The following is a 16,601-nucleotide window of genomic DNA, read 5'->3' on the forward strand; positions in this document are numbered from 1 at the left end:
TAAGGACATAACAGTGGGCAAAAACAACCCCCATCAGACAGCTGGCATGGTAGTGAGAGAGGTGGGCTATAAACCAATAGTTACATTAGATAAAACAGTATATAGTGTCAGTGCTTTGCAAAGTCTTAAGGTGATGGGATAAGGCAAGGGTGACAATCTATGGTATGAGGGTCAAATTTGTTTTGGTAAGGTAACTTTCGGCCGGCGCCGTGGCTTTACAGGCTAATCCTCCGCCTTGCAGCGCCAGCACACCAGGTTCTAGTCCCGGTTGGGGCGCCGGATTCTATCCCGGTTGCCCCTCTTCCAGGCAAGCTCTCTGCTAATGCCTGGGAAGGCAGTGGAGGATGGCCCAAGTCCTTGGGCCCTGCACCCACGTGGGAGACCAGGAGAGGCACCTGGCTCCTGGCTTAGGATCAGCGAGATGCACCGGCCGCGGCGGCCACTGGAGGGTGAACCAACGGCAAAAAGGAAGACCTTTCTCTCTGTCTCTCTCTCTCTCTCTCACTATCCACTCTACCTGTCAAAAAAAAAAAGGTAACTTTCATGGGTGCATAGACTCCTTCACGGGAATTTCACATGCACACCTTTCACACTACCGTGACAGAGTAGATTCAACCAATATCATCCGACCCTAAAAGCCTAAGATGCTTACTCTGCAGTCTCCTTCCAGAACAAGTTTGCCAGCCTTGTAGGCAGGAGGAGGCCTGCGAGACTGTGTCAAATAGGGCGGTCCTGAGGGAGTGTTCAAGGCAATAATCGTCTATCACCGATTGCTACTTTTTCATATCATCAGTTGGAACAGAGGAGGCTTCAGCCTGTCACTTTTAAGGAATCAAAGTCCAGCGACCCCTGTTCTAACCTCAGCATGTGTCACAAAGTTCACACTCCCAAGTTCATCTCCCAAATTGCCTGGTTGGTAGTCAAAGTGACACGGGATAGGCAGGCGGTGAGTTGGGTCTGCAGAGCTGGGAGTCACAAGCTGCCACCCCCACCCCCATACACTCTCCTATTTGTCAATCAAAATACCCACTGTCAGGGCCAGCGCTGTGGCACAGCAGGCTAAGCCTACACCTGTGGCACCAGCATCCCATATGAGCACTGGTCCATGTCCCGGCTGCTCCTCTTCCAATTCAGCTCTCTGCTTATGGCCTGGGAAAGCAGTAAAGATGGCCCAAGGCTTGGGCCCCAGCACCCACGTGGGAGACCCAGAAGAAATTCCTGGCTTCAAATCAGCCCAGCTCTGGCTGTTGTGGCCATTTGGAGAGTGAACTAGTGGATGGAAGACCTCTCTCTCTCTCTAACTTTACCTCTCAAATACATACATAAATAAATCTTTTTTTTTTTGACAGGCAGAGTGGACAGTGAAAGAGAGAGAGGCAGAGAGAAATGTCTTCCTTTGCTGTTGGTTCACTCTCCAATGGCCGCCGCAGTTGGCGCGCTGCGGCCGGCGCACCGCACTGATCCGATGGCAGAAGCCAGGTGCTTCTCCTGGTCTCCCATGGGGTGCAGGGCCCAAGCACTTGGGCCATCCTCCACTGCACTCCCTGGCCACAGCAGAGAGCTGGCCTGGAAGAGGGGCATCTGGGACAGGACCGGTGCCCCGACCGGGACTAGAACCCGGTGTGCCAGTGCCGCAAGGCGGAGGATTAGCCTAGTGAGCCGCGGCGCCGGCTCATAAATAAATCTTTTAAAATAACCACCCCTTTTCCCTGTTACATCCAGGGCCAGGGTGCATACTAAGATAAAACGAGGTGGGAGGTGGGGCAGAAAGTGCTCTTTTCGCCTTGGACCTCGCTTGGGTACTTCTGTCTTCTGCACTCGTACGAAGCTTTTCCATTCTCCTGCCCTCATGTTCTCAGATGGACCTTCCCAATGACAGGTGCGATTTTCAGTTTTTCTTTTCTCCTATTATGTGTCCTATTATGTCATGTATTTCTCTGTGTGGGGCGACCCACACTTGCACATGAATATATGTTTATTCCCCCACTGCCAAATAAACACTGTTCCTATTTGCAGACAATACCAGTCTCCACGCGGTATTTTTATCTCTGCAGGAGACAAGAACCTGGATTAAAAATTAATACAATCATAGCCCACATCAAGGGCGGAATTTTTCATGCCACCACTTCAAGTCTCCCTACCTTAAAATTCTGAGTGATGCCAACGCCACAGCTCAATAGGCTAATCCTCCACCTTGTGGCGCCAGCACACCAGGTTCTAGTCCCGGTCGGGGCGCCGGATTCTGTCCCGGTTGCCCCTCTTCAAGGCCAACTCTCTGCTATGGCCCGGGAGTGCAGAGGAGGATGGCCCAAGTCCTTGGGCCCTGCACCCACATGGGAGACCAGGAGAAGCACCTGGCTCCTGGCTTTGGATCAGCACGGTGCACCAGCCGCAGTGCGCCAGCCGTGGCGGCCATTGGAGGGTGAACCAATGGCAAAAAGGAAGACCTTTCTGTCTGTCTCTCTCTGTCACTGTCCACTCTGCCTGTCAAAAAATAAAATAAAATAAAATAAATAAAATAAAATAAAAAAATTCTGAGTGACTCCCAAACCCCTTTGTTTAGTCACCTGGAAAGGGGACAGTTGGGTGGTAGCATTTGAGGCAAGAGAATCCCTCATAGACACAATACCTCTCGTGGTTCTGAAGGCATCAGTGCAGTCAATATCCATGGTGTTGTTTCCGGCTTCCAGGAAAGTCTTCTCGTTTGCCTGGTGGCACCTCTTGGAGTCATAGACTGGAAACATGAAGGAACTGAGTCCTGGGGCTCACGGTCAAGACACCACTTAGGATGCCTGTGTTCTGGGTAGAAGTGCTTTGGTTCAAGCCCCAGCTCTTCTCCCAAATCCTGTTTTCCTAATGTGCACCCTGGGAGGCAGCAGGTGACAGCTCAAATACTTGGGTCCCTGACACCCATGTGCGAGACCGAGATGGAGTTCTTGGCTCCTGTCCCAGTCCTGGCCATTGCAGGCATCTGAGGAGTGAACAGCGGATGGGAGGTTGATCTCTCTCATTCCCTTCCCCTTTCAAATTATTCAGTAAATAAGTAAGTCCCACTGTACTCTCTTCTCATGCTTAAGAAACTTGTTGAAGAACTCCCTTGTTTAATTCTGTCTCCCAAATGGTGATCCCATCTCCCCGAGGCCAGGGAGAACTGATGACATTACTCTGCATATATCTAGATAGTAAGAATGAAGTGGGCAGAAATGGTCTACGCAACACACACCAACCCCAAGAACAGAAGAAGGAGATGGCCATTCTTCCAGAGCTGGAACTAGAGTGGCTAAGTCTTATCACAGGATACTTAAAGGGCAAAATAATTTTTTTTTAAAAAATGTGTGATGAGGGAGAGAATTTAATCATTCTACGCAAGAGGAGCTAAGCATTTCAGAGTTTTTTCCAAGGAAACCATCACTTGGGGCAAAAGTTTGCCTTCAGGAATAATTCTTCGAGTGAACACTCCAGATTAAATAACATATATACACAAGGGCTCATGAAAGATCACCCTCATAACAATGTTTTGGCACACAGAGTCTATAAACAGGTGAGAAATTCGTCCTGGGGGCTACAGCACACTGCTCACTGCCCCTGGTAATCAGTCATCTCTTTTTCCTTTGTGCCTAGAACTCCCTCCTTCAGCCTGAACACAAGTCGTCTGCTAGCTTCTCATGCGGTAGGTAGCAGCCACACAACTATTTCCAGGCAGTGGCCAGAAGTCCACAGCAGGTGCACTAAAGAGAACGGGTATGTTTGCACTCCTCCTCCTTCCCCCTTCCCGCTGGCTAGAGAGGAGGTGTGCAGGCAGAGCAGCTATCTCTGAACACAAGATGGAATCCGAGGGGCTGGCACTGTGGTGTAGCAGGTTAAGCCACTGCCTGCAGTGCCCACATCCCACATGTGTGCCCATTCAAGTCTTGGCTGCTCCACACTAATGCACCTGGGAAAACAGTGGAAAATGGCCCAAGTCCATGGGCCCCTGCACCCACATAGGAAATCTGGATGAAGTGCCTGGTTTCATCCTGGCCCAGCCCTGGCCATTCAGCCATTTAGGGAGTGAACCAACAGATAGAAGATTCCACCCCCACCCCTCACTGAAAACTTACACAGTGAGCTTCTGGCAAAAATGAAATTAAATAAGAAATCATTAACAAAAAGGTAACTAGAAAAGTCCTTAATAACTGGTCATTAAGCAACATACTTCTAAATAACCCGTGGGTCATTTGACAAATCACACTAATTTTTAAAAATATATTGAACTAGAGCCGGCATTGTTGCACAGTAGGTGAAACCACAATGCTGGAATCCTATTTGGATGTCAGGTTCTGTTCTGGCTGTTCTACTCCTGGTACAGCTCCCTGATAATGCACCTAGGAAAGCAACAGAAGCTGGATCAAGTGCTTGGACCCCTGCCACCCACATGAGAGACTAAGATGCAGTTCTAGGGTCCTGGCTTCAGATGGCCCATCCCCAACACATGTAGCCATTTGGGGAATGAACCAGCAGATGGAAGACTGCTCGCTCGCTCTCTCTGTCTCCTCCTCTTGGGGGGGTGTAGGGTCTGTGTGTGTATAACTGTGCCTTTCAAATAAATAAGTAGATCCTTTTTAAAATATTTATTTATTTATTTATTTATTTGAGAGGTAGAGTTACAGACAGAGTGAGAGATGGAGAGAAAGGACTTCCACCCACTGGTTCACTCCCCAAATGGCCACAATGGCTGGAGCTGGGCCAGTCTGAAGCCAAGAGCTTCTTCCAGGTCTCCCACATGGGTACAGTGGCCCAAGAACTTGGGCCATCTTCTACTACTTTCCCAGGCCATAGCAAAGAGCTGGATTGGAAGAGGAGAGCTGAGACTTGAACCGGTACCCATACTGTATGCCAGCGTGGCAGGTAGTGGCTTTACCTGCTACAACACAGTGCTGGCCACAATAAATAAATCTTTTTAAAAATATTTTTGAACTGAATGATAATGAAAGACCAAAATATGAAAATTCACAAGATGCAGCTAATGTAGTGCTTAGAGGGAAATACATAGCTCTAAATTAAGGCTAATTTGTACCTCTAAGTGCACATACTAGAAAAAGAGAATGGTTCAAAATCCATTATCTAAGCTGCCAAATTAAGTAGATAGAAAATGAATAACAAGTGAAATATAAAGCAGAAGGAAAGCAATAATGAAGAGCAAAAATTCATGAGAAGGGAAACAGGATAATGACAGAAAGAATCAACAAAGCCAAAAGTTGGCATTTTGAGTCTAAGGACAGTCTCAAAGCAGAGAAGGGACTGAATTTCTCCTCCTCTTCCCTTTTGAGGTTTAAAATTGTTGGCAGTAGATGGAGATGACCCTCGCTAAGGTTTACTGGAATGAAAAAGCACGAGAAGCCTGAATGTAGAACTTTCCCTGAGGAACAGAGGGCCTGATTGAAGAACCAAATAACTGTAGCAGGTCTAGATTGTTCTAATACATGTGTTCCTGGGGCCACAAGATCTTACAGATATAGCTGCACACATCAGCACACCAAAGGACATTGGAAATGGACAGAGATCTGCTTCATCCCCTTGTCCCTTGGATTTGCAGGTTGAAATCTCGTATTGCTCATGAAGAACGCTAGTGTGGAAAACCCATCATCCTGGGAGCTATTGCCACCACCACAGAAGTCATGATTCCTAGCTCCATGACTACTTCAGAACTCAAATCCCTTAATAGTGGTCCATTGGCATCACTTACCTATTCCAAAATGAGAATCTTCACCCTTTCCTGGAGAAGCAAGACTTGTGGTCCATATGTCCACTTCAATTTGCTGAAGGATTTGTGTAGCATTCCTTGAAAAGTCTTTTTTGCTCATATTTTTCCTCAGGTTTTCCTTTCAAATGAAAAAAAAGTCATTAGGTCCTCTCTCACTGAAACTCAACAAAGTAGGAAAATGCCTATGTGTGCTTGAGGGAGCCCAAGAAAGCAATAATGTTTATTACGGTGCTGCCGGTGGGGGTGGGAATGTTGTTCTAGGTGCTCAATACTGAATGAGGAATTAGATTCCCTTATTGGAGTCTTAATTCCTACTGACATCTGTGACTGGATAATTCTTGTTCATTCTAGAATGTTGAGCAGTATCCCTGGTCTGCATCCACTGGATGACACCAAAAAATCATGACAATGCAAAGTATCCCCAGATATTGCCAGAGATCCCCTGAAACAGAAGACCAAATGAGGATTATTCCATTCAAAAGAATCAGTTGGTGGCCACAGTAGTGTTTCAGCAAGAGAATGGCATGGCCAGATCAGCCAGCTATTTACCAAACCCAGGCTTCACCCTACTCACCCAAATGTCCCCTGATGACTGTGTCACCTTATTCTTGTTCTCTAGGAAAGAAAAAAATATCTATTACATGAGGTATGGGAGAAAAACCACTTCTCCCAGTCCCCACAAGTGGGTCCTTTCCCTGACACTCTGTAGTTCATTTGAATTCCTCTCAAGGATGACCCAAAGGACCCAAATCTACAATAGATTTTATACAGAAATTAGTATGAGGCTTCCAGCTCAAGAATTCAGCCAACAATATCTATCAAGCACCAGGCATGATGCTAAACCATATGGATATATAGGTTAATAGAAGAGTTCAACTCTTGGGGAGTTGGCAGTCTTGCAGAAAACCAATTAAGCAGATAGATAACTATAAATGAATTGTTAAGAAATTGAAAGTGCTCCTCTTAATAAGATGAGATGACATAGGAACACACCTCATAGGGCTTTAACACATTGGGGCTGCAGGGACAGATTGCAGAAGAAATGAGTGTTAGTTGAGTTAACACAGAAGCAATTGTCCACTCATCACAGTAAACATGTGGCCTTCATATCTGTTACATCATGTAAGGGAACATAGCAGCTTCTGCAATAGACTTACATAGCATAATATCTAACAGCTTCTGAGTTGCACCCTGCAAAGTGCTGTGAGTACTTTACATGCATTACTAACCATAAAGGGAAGGTGACGTGTGTGAGTTTTCTAAGGCTACCATACCATGGTACCACCAAGTTGGTGACTTAAAGCAACAGAAATGTATTGTCTCAGTTCTTGATGCTAAAAGTCCAAAATCCAGGTGTGAACAAGGCCATGCCTGCTCTGAAAACTCCAGAGAAGATTCACTCTTGCCTAATTGAGCTCCTGGCGGTTGCCCCTAATCTTTGACTTCCCTTGACTTGTGGCACTTTAACTCTAGTCTCTGCCTCCATCTCCACATGGTCTCTTGGCCCCTGTGTGTATGTGTCGCCCTCTGTGCCCAAATTTCTCTCTCTTGTAATGACACCAGTACTATTGGGCTTAAAGCCCACCCTGATCTGATACGGGCTCATTTAACATGATTACATCTATAAGGATTCTGTTTCCAAAAAGGGTCACATTCACCTGTTCCAGATGCAAATGAAATTTAGAGGAACAGTATTCAACCAGATAAGTAGGTTTCTGAAATTTCTGCCAAAGATCTCTGCCCCTTGGTATCCACACTTTTGTGTATGTCCTGTCCCTCAACTGTTTCCCAAGCCCAGTGACTCAATTCTAATGGACAGAATAGAGTGAAAGGGGCCAACACAGTGGCGTAGCAGGTAAAGCCACCACCTACAGTGCCGGCATCCCATACGGGCGCCAATTTGAGTCCTGGCCACTCCACTTCTAATCCAGCTCTCTGCTATGGCCTGGGAAAGCAATAGAAGATGGCCCAAGTCCTTGGACCCCCACACCCTTGTGGGAGACCCAGAAGAAGCTCCTGGCTTCGGTTCAGCACAGCTCCGGCCATTGTGGCCAATTGGGGAGTGAACCATCAGATGGAAGACCTCTCTCTCTCTCTCTCTCTCTCTCTGCCTCTCCTTCTCTCTGTGTAACTCTAATTTTCAAATAAATAAATAAATATTTTTAAAAAAGAATAGAGTGAAAGTGACAGAATGCCACTTCTCATATTAGATGATAAAATGAGTATGACTTCGGACTCATTCACTCTCTCTAGCTATTCTCAGGTAGTTGATACAATAAAGCAAACTAGGAACACCTATGTGTCTGGGAACTGAGAACTTCCTCCCCCCAGCCACCAGAAAGGAACTGAGAACTTCAATCCAAGAGCTCTCAAGGATCTGAGTCCTATCAGTGACCAAGAGAGTGAGCTTGGAAGGAGATCCTGCCTCAGTTGAGTCTTCGTATGAAACCGTAGCCTAGGTCTTGACCGCAGCCATGAGACCCACAAGCAGAACACCCCATGAAGCCGTGCCTAGATTCTTGACCCACAAAAGATATGAGACAATCAATTCGTGTTGTCTTAAGCCACTACATGTTGGAGTTGCTTGTTGCATAGCACTGTACAACTACTGTCACAGATACTACTATTATTCCTCTCTGTAGTTAAGGCACACTGTAGTTAAGTCAGTAACCAGACGTGAGTTAGCAGTTGGAAGAGCCAGCACTTACATTAAATATGCTTAACTCGAAACATGTAACCATGCTGAGATTAAACAGATAAGTAATATGTTGTGGGTAATGACAGCCAGGTTTCTCATTGTTGGAGAAAGGAGTTGCAAACAAAGAAAACAGGAAGGCAGAACAGGCCTTGGTGTTGGACTAGAACCAGTCATCAGTATGAGCTCATGGAATCTAGTATGTGGACAAACAGATAGATATGGATGGATGGATGGATGAGCGGACAGACACAGGACTCAAGAAATCAAATTCAAGGTGAATGAAAGATAAGTAAATGGAGAACTTCAGAAGAAAATTAGAGATGTTCTTTTGGAAACCCAAGTAAGAGACCAGATACTGGAGACATACATCTGTAAGGCATCTATGTAACAATGGCCATTGATGCCATGTGTTTTGGTGACATCTTCTTAGAAAGCATCACCAGGGGCAACACAAGGCTGAAGAACAAGTGTTGAGGCAGAGCTCTGGTCTCACCCTGAAATTGGTGGAATTCTCAGAGGCCCTCCCCCTACCCTTCCCTTTTCCATGGGGAAAGAATATTTGAAGGTTCTTACTGTAGCATTCTGGTCGATCAATGTCAAATAAACCAGCCATCCAACTTAAGACTCGAAGATACTTTGCCACACAGCTGCAGATGTAGCTTCCAATTTTATTCCTACAGTATGCTCTCTCCTTGCACTGTGCCATACTTGTCTGACATTCATCAATATCTGTAATCAAGAGCAAATTGCTTTCTCATTGTCTTAGAACTATACCATATCTCCTTACCCTTGGAATCACTATTGCCAAACACAGTCCATAAACGCACCCAAGTATCTCCTATTGTTGGATAGGATGAACAAACACTATCAAGATGACAGTTCTCCTTAATTTTTAAGTTAAAAGCAATCCCAGTAAAGAAAAAGTCAACAAGTATTTTATGGAGTAGAAAGGGTTGATACTATACTGAAAGAATAAAAATCACAAGGTGGGGACCAGCCCTACCAGACATTAAAATGTACTCTCAATCATCAACAAGATGATGAGGCATGGATGCATGAATCCATGACAGGAGACTATTGGGATTGACTACCATTCCAGAAATAGACCCTAATCCACATGGAACTTGAAAATACAGTAAAGGTTGTATATGAAATCACTGGATTTTGGAAGAGGTGTTTGGGTTTTTTTTTTTTTTTTCAGGCTGAGTCTCACCGTTTGTTGCATCAATTTAAAACCTGTGGTTGAGGAGACACAGACCAGAATAGTTATCACTAAAGAGAGATTGAACTAAAACCCCATAAATGTCTTTACCTTCACATTTCTCATAGGATGAAAAGACGGATCTCGCACTCTTGGGCTGGAACCCATCTTTACAAACACAGTGGGTACTGTTGTAGCACTTGGCATTTTCATGACACGGAGGACAGTTAGCTGCAGGAACACAGAAGCCAGCCATTCATTGACTCATCTGCTTATTCACGAAATGCTTACTGAACACCCACAATGCACCAGATGCCATGGTCAGATATCCTCTTGGGGATGGTTCTGTTGGCATCTCTTTTGCACCCTCCCACTGCACAGCATACGGGTGCTCACAACACCTTACCACATCCCACTTCTGCCAGCAACACACATTTTGCCTGATAGTTAAACTTTCAAATGCCAGAACCTGTACTTCTTCACCTCAGGGCCTTCTCTGGCCATCAAAGTCCTCTGCTCACCACACGGCAGGTTGCCAATGCACTCTATCCCAAGAACAGCCCCTCCCCGGTCAATCAGTGACTGACGACTTCCCAGCTTAGTATTGTTTTTAAAAGCAATAAATGACAAGCGACAATGAGGATTGGAGGAATTGGTGCACTTGGACACTGCTGGCCAGAATATTAAATGGGGCAGCCTATGTGGAAAACAGTAGCGTTGTTCTATTTTTTTTATTTTTTTTTTATTTTTTTTTTTGACAGGCAGAGTGGATAGTGAGAGAGAGACAGAGAGAAAGGTCTTCCTTTTTGCTGTTGGTTCACCCTCCAATGGCCACTGCGGCCAGCACATCTTGCTGATCCGAAGCCAGGAGCCAGGTGCTTCCCCCGGTCTCCCATGCAGGTGCAGAGCCCAGGAACTTGGGCCATCCTCCACTGCCTTCCCAGGCCATAGCAGAGAGCTGGCCTGGAAGAGGGGCAACCGGGATAGAATCCGGCGCCCCAACCGGGACTAGAACCCGGTGTGCTGGCGCTGCAAGGTGGAGGACTAGCCTGTTAAGCCACGGCGCCAGCCAGCGTTGTTCTATTTTTTTAAATATTTATTTATTTATTTATTTAGTAGTTCTTTTAACAAAATTAAAAATAAGAATTATATGATCCAGAAATTCCACTTCTGGGTATTTGTCCCCAAAGAATTCAAAGTAGGATCTCAACCAGATATCTGTACACCCATCAAGTAGAAACAACCCAATCCATAGAGGTATGGATAAACAAATGTGGTTTATCTACACAACGCGATACAATTTAGCTTTGAAAGGGAGGGAGATTCTAACACATGCTACAGCAGGGATATTATGCTAAATGAAATATGCAAATCACAAAAGGAAAATGACTGTATGGTTCCACGTGTAGGAGGCATCTCAAGCAGGCAGATTCATAGAAAGTAGAACAAAGCCTCGCAGAGGCTGGGAGCAAGGAATTGAGAGCTGGTATTGAGTAGGTTAAAGTTTCTGTATTTAGAGATGAGAAGGTTCTGGAAAGTGGAAGTGGTGGTGACTACACAACCACATGAGTGCATTTGATGCCATTAAACTGTATGTTTGATGGTGGTTCAAAAGCAGATTTTGTGTTATGTATATTTTCCAATGGCTTAAGAAGCAGCAAGTTGGCCAGCGCCATGGCTCACTAAGTTAATCCTCTGCCTGCGGCGCCAGCACCCTGGGTTCTAGTCCTGGTTGGGGCACCAGATTCTGTCCTGGTTGCTCCTCTTTCCAGTCCAGCTCTCTGATGTGGCCCAGGAAAGCAGTGGGGGATGGCCCAAGTGCTTGGGCCCTGCACCCACATGGTAGACCAGGAGAAAGCACCTAGCTCCTGGCTTCAGATCAGCGTGGCACACCGGCCACAGCGCACCAACCGTAGCGCCATTTGGGGGGTGAACCAATGGAAGGAAGACGTTTCTCTCTGTCTCTCTCTCTGTGTCTCTCTCTCTCTCTCTCACTAACTCTGCCTGTCAAAAAGAAGAAGAAGAAGAAGAAGAAGAAGAAGAAGAAGAAGAAGAAGAAGAAGAAGCAAGTAGCAGCAATAATAATAAAACAACTTCCTTACCTGTTTGGGGAGCTAACTCTGAGGTACATACTCTGTACCACGTCCAGTAGTTCCCCGCAGAGGATCAAACTCCAGGTGCCCACATATGACCTGCTTGATAATGGGTCCTACGCTATCTCCTCCACTCCTATGTCATTTCCCATTCCCACCTCCCGGATAAATGACTTGCTCTCAAGCCCTTATCTCACAGCCTGCTTCTTAGGGAACCCAAGTCATGGGCCCAAGACAAAGTATTTCCCAGAATGACCTAGAACACTGTATTTGGTAGGGGCGGGGGGCTGGATCATCAGGGTTCAGCAGAAACTGTGTAACCTTGAGCTAGCTACTTCTCCAGAGGACCATAGTCAAGTGGGGATCGTGTTAGAACCTTGAGAAATGTCATGGGTGTTGAATGAGATATCCTATGTAATTAGCTCCACTAAGTAGACAGAGACAACGGTGGTGGTGATGGAGAAGGGGCATTAGCTCTTGCGATTTCCAAGGAGGAGAGACAAAGTTCCAGGAATCAGTGCTCTTTTGTGTGAAAAGCGATCCTTCCCCTCCCTAAAAGAAGATTCCAGATCTTAATTTTCTTTCCCTTGGCTTTGGCAATGAGTAGACTCACCTCCAGAGTTCTTCGCCTCTGATATTGACAGAGCCAGCAAGACACTGAGAGCTGGAACAGAAAGATGAGGGGGGTGGGTCAGGTGGGTCCTCAGAGGCTCTAGGCAAGTTATGTCCTTGGTCTCCCATTGCCCAGTCATCTGTGTTAGCTTCTGTGTCTTCTCCTGGGTAGCTGTATCCAGGAGGTCACGGGGAGCAGCATGCACTACTAGAGCATGTGAGGTGCAGTTGATTGCAGCTGTATGTCCCAACTTCTGAAAACCCAGCTGCTAAGGCAGCATTTTCTACAAGTCCAGCACTGGAATCACATGTTGCATCTCCTGTCTGCATTCAATAGTCTCTATGAGTTCAGACCTCAAACCCTGCATTGTGCAATAGAAATATAATCTGAACCACATAGATCCTTTTAACTTTTCAAGCAGCCATATTTTTAAAAAGCAAAGAGAGAGGCCGAGACTGTGGCATACTAAATTAAGCCTCCGCCAACAGTGCCAGCATCCAATATGGGCACCAGTTCGAGTCCTGGCTGCTCCACTTCTGATCCAGCTCCCTGCTGATGGTCTGGGAGAGCAGTGATAGTCCAAGTGCTTGGGCTCCTGCATCCATGTGGGAGACCCAGAAGACGCTCCTGGCTTCAGATTGGCCCAGCTCCAGCCATTGTGGCCACTTGGAAAGTGAACCAGTTGTTAGAAGACCTCTCTCTCTCTCTCTCTCTCTCTCTCTCTCTCTCTCTCTCTCCCCCTCTCTCCCTCTCTCTCTCTCTCTCTCTCTCTCTCTCTCTCTGTGTACTCCCTCTGTCTCTCTGCCTCTCAAATAAATCATATGTTAAAAAGCAAAAAGAAATGAGTAAAATTTATTTCAAGAATATGTTTTATGTAACCCAGTATGACAAAGATGTCATTATAATACCTAACCAATATGGAACAGATTACTAATACATGATTTCTTTTCTCTCTCTCTCTCTCTCTCTCTCTCTCTCTCTCTCTCTCGTGTGTGTGTGTTAGATCTTTGAAATCCAGAATGTATTTCTGCACACACAGCACATGTCCATTCATATTGGCCATATTATCCTCGAGCTTGGCCAGGCTAAAGCCAGGGGCTTGGAACTCAATCCAGGTCTCCCACATGGGTATCAGGGCCCAACTACTTTAGCCATCACCTGCTGCCTCCCGGGATCTGCATTAACAAGGAGCTGTAGTGGAACCCAGATATTCCCACAATGCAATGCAGGTCACCTGTGGCTGGTGGCTATGGAACTGGATAGTAAAGGTTTAGCCCTTAGCAACTGGGGATTTATCTGAGGTCGGAGGCTATCTGAACAATACACTCCATGAGATGCATGGGAGCCCAAGGATGGTAGCAAAGCTGGGAGAGGAGAATGGTCCTTGTATTAAACTTGGGGGTACATTCAGAAATGCAGAACACAGTCCCACCGATTTCTTCCCAGGTAGTCTAATATCATTCCCCCCAAGACAGATAGGCTAAGAGTGATCAGCTGCTTGACAAAGGGATTTTTCTCTTATTCCCTTCATTGCAAGATGAAATCCTTACTAAACTAGGGAGGAATCTCTGCGAATGTCAGTCCCCCAGTGGCAAACAAGATCCAGGTAATTTGGATTTTAGCATGCCCATGGTTTCATCTGGACTCTGGTCCCAGCTTCCCGCTAATGCACACTCTGGGAGGCAGCTGATGATGGCTCAAGGAGTTGGGACCCTACCATCCATGTGGGAGATCTTGATTGAGCTTCACCGAGTCCCGAGTTCCTGACCCAGCCCTGCATGTTGTTGGCATTTGAAGGTTGAACCAAAGGTTGTGATCTCCCTCCCTCTCTCTCTCTCTTTCCCCCTCATTCCCGCCCTCTCGCAAAAATAAGACTCAAAAAAAAGAACAAGAGAACAAGACAAGGCCACCGGACAGAATAGTTACCTCCTCTCCTCCTGCCTCTTCCATTGTGTTTCCTATGCTCACTGCCATGGATGCAAATGAAAACATTAAATTTACGGGTCCGCAGTATAGACTGAGTCACGTGAGATGACCATTTCCATGTATGTCAAAAGCATTCAAGCACCAGCAATTTTCCTGTGAATGCCTTGTTTTTCACAAATATAAATACTAATGATTCTTTGGGTCTGGATCAAAAACAGCTTTACATACTTCAAAAGGTTTAATAAACAAAGAGTGATCATGGCACATGGAAGCCAAATGAATACATTTCCATGTCTATAAGTTTTATTGATGCATAGCTACATCCATGTAATTGCATGAGCTCCACACATGCTTTGGCGGTGCAAAATGCAGGTTTGCATAGAGAAAGGAAGAGACCATGTGGCCACTAAGGCTTAATATATTCATTAGCTCATCCTTTAGGGAAAATGTTTGCTCACACAATAGAGACCATTGAACACTGCTGGGCAACAAGATCTCCTAACAAACCTTCCATCCTTAAATTGTATCTGACGCCTCCCACGGATATTTTTTTTTTTCATCTCAAAGACCCTAAAGCTCAGAGCCAAAGTGGACATAGGTTACTAGCATCCAGAGCTACACTATAGCAAGTGCGGGTCCTGGGGTGACCAATCAGTAGAGCAGACGGGGAAGTACACTCTTGGTCGCTGCATGCCCATGCCTGTACTACATCCCTCTGCAAGAGGACACTTTTCTGTACCCATGGGGGACACATCGGAAACATCAGGGAGATCCTCCAGGAGCCCTGAGTTCTCATTACCCCTCCCCAACACCATTCATCAGCTCTCTCGTGTGACACCCCTACTCCCTCCCTTGTGTTGCCTGGGGTGCCCTCCCACAGAAGCTACGTGTCTCCCTTCTACTTTAGGGAAGCCCAAAAGGACCGGCAAGAGGGTCTCATACAGGACAGGGACACAGTTACTGCTAGAGAATGTGCCACAGGTCAGAACGCTAGCATACCAGGGGCATGGGGAGAAAAGACGGGGATTCTCTGGTGCACTCACCCAAGAGCAGGGACAGCCACTTGCTTCCCATAGCATTGAGATACCAGGAACAGTGGTCAGAGAATCTCCAGCAGATCGTGACAAACGTTCCTGGAATGAGTAAGTCTTGTAAGAACCAACCCCAGAGGGTCTCAGAGTTTAGAAGCCAGGTGACTGATGCATTTCAAAACCTTTCCATGTCTGCTCATCTTCTGAATGATCCTGCAGGGAAGGTCGTGGAGGAGTTGGGTGTTAGAAACAAGCTTGTGCACAACGACCTGTGGTTGGGACACAGGCTGGGATCCCACATCCTGTATCAGAGTGCCTGGGTCAGAGTTCCATTGCCACTTTGAACCCAGCTTTCTGCAGTGCACACCCTGGGAGGCAGCAGTGATGGTTCAAGTACTTGGGTCCCTGCCCCTCCTCACAAGGGAGATGTTCCAATCTCTGGGGCATTTGGAGAGTGAACCACTAGAAGGGATTCATTCTCCTTCTCTCTCTCTCCCTCCCTCCCTCCCTCCCTCTCTCCCCCTTCCCTCCCACTCTCCCATAAATATAAATTTTAAAATAAACAAGCTTACCACCCATCAAATGGACAGCAATATATGTATCTGATGGCAACTTCTGCTGAAATGTAAAATCCTATTCTGTTACAACCAGCAAGATTCATTATGTAGAAAACTCACTGGATACAGTACCCACATTATGCTACTATTTCTTTTTAATTTTTAATGACAATGTTACTCTTTATGGAGTACAATGTGATGTTTTGATTTTTACATTGTGAAATGAGAAAACGCCGCGGCTCACTAGGCTAATCCTCCGCCTTGCGGCGCCGGCACACCGGGTTCTAGTCCCGGTCGGGGCACCGATCCTGTCCCGGTTGCTCCTCTTCCAGGCCAGCTCTCTGCTGTGGCCAGGGAGTGCAGTGGAGGATGGCCCAAGTCCTTGAGCCCTGCACCCCATGGGAGACCAGGAGAAGCACCTGGCTCCTGCCATCGGATCAGCGTGGTGCGCCGGCCGCAGCGCGCCTACCGCGGCGGCCATTGGAGGGTGAACCAACGGCAAAAGGAAGACCTTTCTCTCTGTCTCTCTCTCACTGTCCACTCCGCCTGTCAAAAATAAAAAATAAAAAAAAAACAGAATATTCATTATGTTACAACTCTTGTTTTCTTGGTGATAAGGACATTTAAAATCTGTTCTTTCATGGGACAGTCATCGTTGTGCAGTAGGTTAAGCCACTGCTTGGGATGCCCACATCCCATCAGCAAATGCTGGGATCAAGTCCCACCCCTGCTAATGAGC

At 46.4% G+C, this 16,601-nt stretch overlaps 1 protein-coding gene across 1 annotated transcript in view; it reads right to left on the reverse strand.

Annotated features, from left to right (window-relative positions):
- LOC133750005 (putative adhesion G protein-coupled receptor E4P) overlaps positions 1–14,072 on the reverse strand; it is a gene marked incomplete at its 3' end in the record, with an annotated part of 31,818 nt that extends 17,746 nt beyond the window's left edge. Inside the window, exons 1-7 of the mRNA XM_062179380.1 lie at positions 14,066–14,072; positions 12,349–12,399; positions 9,754–9,873; positions 9,015–9,170; positions 6,318–6,358; positions 5,726–5,861; positions 2,630–2,734 (exon numbers count right to left, since the gene is read on the reverse strand). Of these exons, the coding sequence (XP_062035364.1) occupies positions 2,630–2,734; positions 5,726–5,861; positions 6,318–6,358; positions 9,015–9,170; positions 9,754–9,873; positions 12,349–12,399; positions 14,066–14,072 (616 nt within the window). The remainder of the gene's footprint in view (positions 1–2,629; positions 2,735–5,725; positions 5,862–6,317; positions 6,359–9,014; positions 9,171–9,753; positions 9,874–12,348; positions 12,400–14,065) is intronic.
- Between the last annotated feature and the right edge of the window lie 2,529 nt (positions 14,073–16,601).

Source organism: Lepus europaeus, chromosome 20 (assembly GCF_033115175.1).
Source record: "Lepus europaeus isolate LE1 chromosome 20, mLepTim1.pri, whole genome shotgun sequence".
In the NCBI taxonomy this organism is placed as follows: domain Eukaryota; kingdom Metazoa; phylum Chordata; class Mammalia; order Lagomorpha; family Leporidae; genus Lepus; species Lepus europaeus.